This window comes from Coptis chinensis, chromosome 8 (genome assembly GCF_015680905.1).
Source record: "Coptis chinensis isolate HL-2020 chromosome 8, ASM1568090v1, whole genome shotgun sequence".
NCBI classification, from domain to species: domain Eukaryota; kingdom Viridiplantae; phylum Streptophyta; class Magnoliopsida; order Ranunculales; family Ranunculaceae; genus Coptis; species Coptis chinensis.
The window spans coordinates 19,659,605-19,669,158 of NC_141463.1; the positions used below are offsets into that span (position 1 = coordinate 19,659,605).

General features: G+C 37.5%; 2 protein-coding genes across 2 annotated transcripts; both read right to left on the reverse strand.

The window, feature by feature from the left end:
• Window positions 1-2,187: 2,187 nt before the first annotated feature.
• LOC147480396 (uncharacterized) lies at window positions 2,188-8,049 on the reverse strand. Its single transcript, XM_086580484.1, has 5 exons — window positions 7,757-8,049; window positions 7,566-7,596; window positions 3,079-3,449; window positions 2,867-3,002; window positions 2,188-2,780 (listed from the first exon to the last, which is right to left on the reverse strand). Exons 3-5 carry the CDS (start codon window positions 3,445-3,447, stop codon window positions 2,350-2,352), a joined length of 936 nt encoding a protein of 311 aa, XP_086436610.1. The 5' UTR covers window positions 3,448-3,449; window positions 7,566-7,596; window positions 7,757-8,049; the 3' UTR covers window positions 2,188-2,349.
• LOC147480397 (uncharacterized) lies at window positions 3,699-4,949 on the reverse strand. Its single transcript, XM_086578643.1, has 3 exons — window positions 4,470-4,949; window positions 4,205-4,232; window positions 3,699-4,114 (listed from the first exon to the last, which is right to left on the reverse strand). Exons 1-3 carry the CDS (start codon window positions 4,947-4,949, stop codon window positions 3,699-3,701), a joined length of 924 nt encoding a protein of 307 aa, XP_086434769.1.
• Window positions 8,050-9,554: the final 1,505 nt, after the last annotated feature.

The following is a 9,554-nucleotide window of genomic DNA, read 5'->3' on the forward strand; positions in this document are numbered from 1 at the left end:
TGTCATCATATTAGAAAATGGCCATAGAACATACAATTATTTTTACGACATACAAAATGGCCATAAAACATACAATTAATTTTACAACATACAAAATGGCCATAGAAAACAATTATATATATATAATAATGCAGGCCACATGCATAGGCAGCAACAATTATATATCTACACACTTAAGTTCAAGTTTATTTATTTCTAAGTTGCATTAATGACTTTTATTTGTGCTCTATCTATCAGCCAATGTTTTCCTTCAACTTTTGTCCATTGAACACCACACACACTGCAACACACACCACACACACACTGCAACACACACACACACACGCACACAGCAGCTCACTTAGCAAAAAAAAAAAAAAAAAAAAAAAACACATACATATCCATTTTTTATTAGCGTAATCAATTAACTCGACTTGGAAATCTTTTTAAGTAATAGATCACACTTTTACTACATATCTAAATTGTTCCTACATTTCCCGATGAGCTAACATTTTACAACTTGCTACTCATGAGGCCCTTCTTTGTGACATCTAAATAAGGAAATGAATGCTAATTCATAACGTTATTAGCATGGGTTGTAAAAGGTAGGAGGCAACACATCGATGGAACCTTAAGACGGGTTTAAATCTGATTCTGAACATTGGTTAAATTTGATGTTTTCAATTTTGTGCTATGCACAAGAAGCTGCATGATTCCTTGCCATACCAGCAACGTGATTCACCAAGTAGCGCTTTATTCATGTCTACAAGTCTTCTAATCCTAAGCAGCCTAGCATCTTATTTTGGAGACGAGTACACCTTTCCCAACCCACCAAGTCAGTCTTTCCTTTTGCTTCCAATAATCGAGCCTCATAGAAAACTTCTTATGAATTGCTATTTAATCTGCCACCCCCATCATCAATACTAAATTTGATCAGCTTCCAATATGGCATCAGGCACAGTGGCGAGAGTGCGTGCAGGGACATTAAACTCAAAATCGACAATAACAATAGTTACAACATTAAAAAAAACAAACTCAAGCTCATTAAGAGGGTACTTAGATTGATAAGAATTATGGAGTACTAGCAAACAGGCTCAAACTCATTATGAGGGTAATTATAGGAAATGGACTCAAAACGTTCATCATGGTTAAAGAAGTATGGAGAACTATTGTCCCTTGCATCCCCATGATTCTTAAATACCAGTTATAGAACCAAGCAAGCAAAGGAAGCTTTCAACAAAATACATGAAGAAATCCAAGTGAGACCACTTGACAAGAATCAATGACATCAATATTACCTTGAATTGACATCGGAGTTCATACGAAATGAACCCTTCTATGTGTTCATTGCTAGTATTAATGTTTCAACTGGAATCCTATCAAGATTTACTCCCTTAAAAACTAACCATTAGCATCAAAGTTACCTTCAATTATACCAAGTGCTGAAGCACTCTTTGTCGATATAGCCGCAGGCACTTGGGGGCTAAAAAATTTACCAACCAAAAGAAGTCAAACATCTAAACAAACTACAATGTCAAGGAAACACACTCTGCACACAGCACTCTGCAGTCTCAACAATCAGCACTCTGCACACAGCCACCACCACAGCCCCCACAGCACACAACACACTCTGCACTCAACACACAGCACACTCTGCACACAGCCACCACCACAGCCCCCACAGCACACAACACACTCTGCACTCAACACACAGCACACTCTGCACACAGCCACCACCACAGCCCCCACAGCACACAACACACTCTGCACTCAACACACAGCACACTCTGCACACAGCCACCACCACAGCCCCCACAGCACACAACACACTCTGCACTCAACACACAGCACACTCTGCACACAGCCACCCCCACAGCACACAACACACTCTGCACTCAACACACAGCACACTCTGCACACAGCCACCACCACTGCCACCACAGCACACTCTGCACTCAACACTATGCACTCAGCACTCTGCACACATCACACTCAACACTCAACACTCAACACTTAACACTCAACACTCAGCCACCACCGCCAGCACCAGACCAGCATCAATTGACAACTACTAAACTGACACGCTAAATTCAAGTGAAATAAAGTAGTTGTCGAAAACAAGAACTAGAAACAAAATCCAGAAATGTAAAGCCGCAAAATAAGAGAAAGTGCCAAAATAGATGTCATATATAATCATACCACTAACAGTAAGGAGAATTAAATCCAATAATCCAACACTTGTACCTCAATACAAAATATCCAGCTAAACTCACACTTGGCCTTACAAATCAAATAGATGCATGTAGGACATAAATAAAAACTTATTAAAGTTGCAACTTGCCAACATAAAACCTTAGAAACATCTTCTGCTCAAAGACCTGCTTGGTGTAGCTTCCTAAACAACCAAGCAGCCTTGATATCCTCTTCAAGGCCCAAGAATACCTCCATTAGTGGCAAATCAACTGCCAGCAAGTCAAGTGACCTTAGGTAAAGTTCCGGATTCATATCCGGAAGAGAATGCAAAGCATCCTTCAACAATTCTATTGGCTTTGGGGCAACTACTATTGGTACAGGTTCTGGTGGTTTCAAGGCCTTGGCTAATTCAACTACCGCATCAGTGAACACCTTAAACGAAGGGGGTTCGGGTATATCCTCAAAGAACCGAGACTTCCTATATTTCTTGGCAGTAGGTGTAGTGGTATTCTGAGCACTCTCAGTTTGAGAAGTAGCAGCACCATCAGCTTCGCTCTCAGCAACTTCGGGTGCATCACCCCCACCTCCTTGGGTTTCCTCAATATTATCTAAACAAGTTATAGAAACATAAAGTTAATTTCATAACAAGTTAGATGCACAAAAATCAACTCTATTTACTTCAAAATCAGCTAACCTCCCGAATCTGTTTCCATATCATCGAACCCAGTATTACCCCCTTCTCCAGTTGCATGGTCATTCCCAAAAAGAATACAACATTCATCATAGAAAGGAAACATCTTCTGCTTAAGACTACTTGCCCCAGGATGAGCCTATATCCCACAATATATCAATCAATATGACACCCCAAAAATTTACAAAGAAAATATATATAGAATATTTTTTTACCTTTATGTAACTCTCCCATGCATTATCATCCGCATCAATTCTCTTGGTCTCTTTGTTGAAAGCTAAACCAAACCCACTAGCATCGACTGCATGTTTGGCAACTAACCAAGCAGCCTTCATTGTTTTCAACCTTGATCTTACATTGTCAGATACAAGATTCATGCCAAGTCGTGAATTGATTTCATCAGCAGTACGCTTCAAGCTTTCTTTCCTCCACCCATTATCAGCCCTCCTGCCCCCATTAGCTAACTCCTCTAACAATACCTCTACCAAAATGGTTTCCATGTTGGGAAACCATCTAATTTGGGATGATCTCTTCCGTTTTCTATTGTCAACACCATTCAAAGAAGTACTCACACCACCTACCATACCTAGTTTGAAGCAATGAACCAACGATGAACATAGCAAACAAACATATCAAATAGCAAATAAACATAACCAATAAACAATATTACATATCAATCAAAGTACAAAGCCGTAGAAGAAGGCCGAGACAATAAAATATTATAAGTAGTTAAACCATTATCCAACAAAACAAGAACACCATAATAAAGTCATAATGTCTATTACAAAAACACCCTACTAAAATCATAATGTTTATTACACAATCTTAACTACGATTACTCCACATCGTTATCTTCCCACATTGCAATTGACAACTCATCCCTAAAATTAGTCCACCCAGTGGTTGGTTGCATATCAATATTCATATTTGGATCATTAAGAGTGTTGTCATCCTCTTCCTCCTCATCACTGAGCTCCTCATCACTCAAAGTACTGCTAGGATCTTCTTCTCGCAAAAAATTGTGCAATGCACAACATGAAAGGATTACCTTTGTGTGTGTCGTGGGGTCGTGGAAAGCTGGATGCCTTAGATAAGCAAATCGCTTCTTCAAGATACCGATTGTCCTTTCAACAACAGTTCGCAAGGACGAATGACGAAAGTTATATTGTTCTTTATGATTTTCAGGTTGAACTTCACCTATCTCTCTAAGATGATACCGCACACCACGGTAAGGCGTGAGAAACCCTGGCACTAAAGCGAACCCAGCATCCGCAAGATAGTACTTACCATTTGGAATAGTAAGTTTATGCCCCGACGAGACATTTGCACTCCTTTAATAACCTTCCATCGTGGCAGGATCCCTCCCACCCTGCAAGCACGTATGTGAATCTCATGTCAAATGTGCAAGCTACCAACACATTTTGGGTGACTTGACCTTTCCTATTACGATACCTAGCCTGTTGCGCCAATGGCAAATTAATTTGAAAGTGTGTACCATCAACCGCACCCACCGCATCCTAACATAAAAAAACTTGATTAATATTGACTAAACTACGAAACCTTGTAATCAAAATGATCCTAACAAATTTTCCAAAAGTTGACTCACCTTAAAATAGCAATGCCAATGATGCGTGTTGGAACACTCGCGAGGAGAGTTCTCAGCGGTAGCATTTGTTACTAACTCTCTGAATAGACGAAGGATTGCAGCCAACACAACATGGAAATAGCGGTGTACTGTTTCTCCCGAACGGAAGAATTGAAATGTTTCATTCCGATTGCGCATATCATGCCCAACTGTGTTAAGAAATAGGGCCACTTGCTCTTCCACCGTAACATGTCTGCTATTGGCTAGGCCATGACCACGCAAACGATTGCACAATCGACAAAACACTGACCGTCTCATCCTCAACTGCTCATGGCAGAATCGGTCAGTGGTTGTATACATCCTACGCAAAACAATTCTCCGCACTTGATCATAATTCGTACGAGGAGCTCTTGTAAGAGTTGGTGGAGCCCTACGCCTAGGCCTATACCGCCCCATATACCTTCTCCTATACCACCATGTCATCATCATATGGGCACCCATAATTATAATTAGAAATGCCACTAACCTACGCTCACGTTCGGTCATCATTCTACAATACCTCAAAAAATAAAAAATTAATAAGGTATACAAATTATTAATTGTGTGTCCAATATCCACATATACAAAATCATATATCAATGTTCTTAAAGTTATATAGATTTCACAAGATGATCTATAAAAATATTTGGCATGATTATTAACAATTAAAGACATATTAATTTCAGCACACTCAGCACCTCCACTAGCACACACAAACAAATTCAAAATAATTTCAAAAGAGATAGAAGTAACGAGTTCATAATGAACACAGTCCCAAAACACAAGAGACAGAGTTCATAAGTTCATAAGTTCATAAGTTCATAACACAGTACCATCAACTGCACCCAAGATAGTAATATCTAAAATAAATTAGCACAAATAAGTTTTATTTTCAAAACATGACCACCCCAAAATAGACCAAAGCCTCACAACCCTGCTTGGTCAAGTGTCCCATCTTTCTTCATTATTTTTAACTTTGATCGGACATTGGCAGATACAAGAGTCATATTTAGTCGTCGATTTATTTCATTAGCAATTCGATTCAAACTTGCATTGCTGTCGTCCACCCATTAATGGCAATATAACTGTTCCTTCTCCCACTAGAAGCCTCCTCCAACAACACCTCAATCAAGATCGCTTCCATATTGGCATTCCATGTAACTCGGGAATTACCACGCATTGAATTAACACCACCACTTGCCATACCTAGTTTAAAACAAATAATATTCGAGGCATTTATGCGGTGAATGACACATAAAACCCTCTAAAACAAATCTAGTATTCGAAGCATTTGTGTTCTTAATATTTGGTAATTTTCATGCATAATTGAACTAAAAATCTAATTTTCATGCATTACAGTGGCATAGGAAAGGCATGCTTGAAAAGGTAATGGACCCTCATCAGATATGAAGGTATAAACTCGGGGTCGCTAAAGAAGTTTGTTGAAGCGGCTGAAAAGTGTTTGGCGGATTATGGTGTTGATAGGCCATCAATGGGTAAATACAAATACCCAAGTTCATAATTTCAACTATCGAAGTTCATAATTTAAATCAATAAAACCAACATATCTAAAGCAACATAATTAATTGCAAGATTTATAAACATAGGCCCTATAAGTTAAACCCTCCACGCGACATCAGAAACTTTGAATCATAAGCATTCTTATCTACTAACAATAACTGAACGGTACTCAAAATTATAATAACAATAAAAAAAAGTAAACATACCATATGATGATCAACTAAAGCATACTCAATCATCATCCAATCAGTAAAGTCAAACTAAAATATCCGTTAGGAAATAAATAAACTAAAATATAACGCAATGATCAACTAGGTTTTTTATATTTAGTTTTATTAAATGCAATGATCAACTATAAAAGTGTGTTTGAGATGATTGAGAAGGAAGATGTTGTGTTCAAAGTTTACATACTTCACTGCTGATGTGATAGTGTTTCTAATTCAGAATTTATTTTCACTGTTGATGTTGAGATGATTGAGAATATAATTTGGACCAATGACAATATACTTTCAAGCTTAATGATTCTAGTTATAGCTAGTTTGGGAAATGACTCAAATGAGCCATTACTAACAACAATGATAACAGAGCCATAAATAACAGTTAAGTTTCAGAGCACGTTATACTGAATTACTGATTACATCTTGAATGTGTATAATATATACTCTGACAGAGTAGAATATTTTCTTAGAATATATGTTGCGGGTTAGTCATATTTGTAAAGAGTTAAAACTAACTATTGTAATAAGTACACTCTGGTAGTTATCATAAGTCAGGTAAGGGAGGCAAATTGAAAACCGGATGTATTGATTAAATAGTCGACACACACTCTCAAAATGAAGGGTTAGGCGTTGGAATGAATAGTTCTGAGTTAGTCGGTTAGTGCACCATGTCTAGAAGTATGTGGAATGGGCATTCATAATGACCATACCCCTGAAAGCGTTGGTGCACTTTTTTTTATCTCTTCCCCCACACACGAGCCTTGGTAGTTGGTACACTTTCGAATTTTCTTATCTCTTGTAACTCACATATGCGATTGTTTTTAACAAATTACCAAAGACACCTAAAAGCCATATTGTTTTTATCCAAACTACTCTCAAGGGTATCTCCATAACAAATTATTAGCAAAACCTAAAACCAACTACTCCAATGATCAAGCATGTTTAGACTTTAGATCATTGATTTATCTTTTAAAGACACCCTATTAGCCCCAAAAGCTAGCTGATATATCTCTCGGGAACCTAATGATAATTCGCCTTCTGTAATAGTTTTGTAGATTACTAAGTCTGACACACACAGGCTTGCTTTGTGTATGAATGGATCAAGAAACTTTCAAGTTTCTGTTCAAGAAACCTTTCGGTGTAACATAGTACACTGAACTCCACTTTTCATAAAACTAAAAACATAGTACACTGAACTCCACTTTTCATAAAACTAAAAACATAGTACACTGAACTCCACACATTTAGAAATCAAATTAAATTTGTAGCAATCATAAAACTACCAGATTCCTAGCAATCAAATTTGTAGAAATCAAATTCTAAAGCATCAAATTTGTACCTGACGCAATTTCTTCAATCTTCTTCAATTTCTGAAAGTTACCAATAAAAAAAAAACGTGAGAGGACAGAAAATTTTAATGAAGGAGAGATAGAGAGATGAAGAGAGAAGTGAGAGAGGAGAGCAGTGAGATGAAGAGAGAAGTGAGATGAAGAGAGAAGAGAGAGAGATGAGAGGAGAGCGACAAATTACCTTTTGAGTTCGAGCTTGAGAGATGGAGAGCGAAGTGCGGCTGTGAAAGAGAGAGAGAAGAGATGGTGGCAAATTTTTAAAGCCCTAGTGGGAAAATAAGGGGTGGCAAAAGAGTTTAGGGGGGGAGCTGGATTCTATTTTCCCACTTCTAGTGGGAAAATTTCATTTGCCGGCAAATAACAAATAGTGTTTGCCACTACCCTTAAATGCAGCCAAACACTGGCAAATGGTGCATCTAGTGGGAAAATTTTATTTGCCACCCCCATTTGCCACTAAACAAACACACCCTAAGTGACAGCCACATTTAGCCCAAAGTGATGAATTGATGAATCTAATAACAAACATTAAATAGCTAAAGTATTGCAAACATGTTTAGCTCGCCTATAAGAGCTTTGGAATGTTAAAATTGTAGTTATTGAAAGAACATAAAAGTAATGGGAAGAATTCAAAATAGTTCAACGTTAATAACATGAGAATAACATGAAGTATGGATTATGAGCAGAAGCATACCTTTCCAACCATGACTTCATTGGCGTTGTCTCATAATTATTGGCTGTATCAAAAGGAGATGGCTTTTCTTTCAAAGCATTCATTGATTATTGTAGCCTTCAGTAAGACCCATTTACCCAACATAGATATCTATTAACAAAACACACACAAACATACACACACGAGTAATACTACACTGATACAGGAAAAATGACACAGTCAAGACACAATGACGTGGCATATATGTTGTAACATCAATGTTGCAGTGGTGAAAATAAGAGCCAAAAATCTCTTTTCTCTCACTCAAACACTTCTTCTCTTTCCATTTTTATTTTTCCATTCTCATCTTTTCTTCATAGCAAACCATCCATTACATTGATTTTTAATAGTGCAACATTGATGTTGCAGTGGTTTGCATGATGCAACATTGATGTTGAAGTGTTATTTTTCGGTGCAACATTAATGTTGCAGTGGTTTTCATGGTGCAACATTGATGTTGTAGTGATATTTCTTTGTGTAACATTGACGTTGCAGTAGTTTTCATGGGGCAACATTAATGTTACAGTGGTACTTCTCGATGCAACATTGATGTTGCAGTGGTGGTTTTTCATATTGCAACATTGATGTTGTAGTGCTACGTCACTGTGTCGGTCAATTGTGTCAAATTCTCTGTGTCAGTGTAGAATTATTGCACACACACACACTTTTAGAATTGGAAGAAATAACAACTCAAACCATTATATATAATGAGTTAAAGTTGCATTCTTGTAGTAGGGACATGTAGCTAAAACTATATTTTCAAAGGCAAGTAAATGTAAGAATTGAAAAGATTATAGAGAAGAGAGACAATAGATTAACGTGAATATCTAGGGTTTTTAATTTTTCGTGGGATTTTGTTTTTGTTTTTTCTTTTTTTGGTGAATAGTAGTGGGTTTTCGGTGGGTTTAGCAGTTTAGCTTCCCATTATAAGTTGGAGATTGCCCTTGATTTCTCGTCCTATGATGTAGACACCCTCAGAGAGCTCCAACTCTTTGAGCTATATTATGTATATAGGTGTCTAGATGGGAACTGAAATTTATTAATCACTTATACCGTGTCAAAAACAACTGCCAAATGGTTTAAATGAGGACATCTGATCTTTTGAGCAATCTATGCATACTTTTTTAGTTTTCATCTTTTCGCCACTAAAACTTAAGATCCAAGTTTAGCTTTAGATGGGTCACCATGTCACCACTTCCACATGTCCCCCTCTTGAAGGTATGGTCTATTAGTACACATTTGAGTTTCTTCATTGCAATCTTGACTCCTG

Excerpts from the sequence above, each read along its gene's own strand:
- LOC147480396 (XM_086580484.1), bottom strand. The coding sequence starts at position 3,447 with ATGGTAGGTGGTGTGAGTACTTCTTTGAATGGTGTTGACAATAGAAAA. Across the intron at positions 3,003-3,078 it reads CATGGGAGAGTTACATAAAG|GCTCATCCTGGGGCAAGTAG; the intron begins GTAAAAAAATAT and ends TGTGGGATATAG. Across the intron at positions 2,781-2,866 it reads TATGGAAACAGATTCGGGAG|ATAATATTGAGGAAACCCAA; the intron begins GTTAGCTGATTT and ends TAACTTGTTTAG.
- LOC147480397 (XM_086578643.1), bottom strand. The coding sequence starts at position 4,949 with ATGGGTGCCCATATGATGATGACATGGTGGTATAGGAGAAGGTATATG. Across the intron at positions 4,233-4,469 it reads ATTGGCATTGCTATTTTAAG|GGTGGGAGGGATCCTGCCAC; the intron begins GTGAGTCAACTT and ends ACGTGCTTGCAG. Across the intron at positions 4,115-4,204 it reads GGATCCTGCCACGATGGAAG|TGCCAGGGTTTCTCACGCCT; the intron begins GTTATTAAAGGA and ends GGTTCGCTTTAG.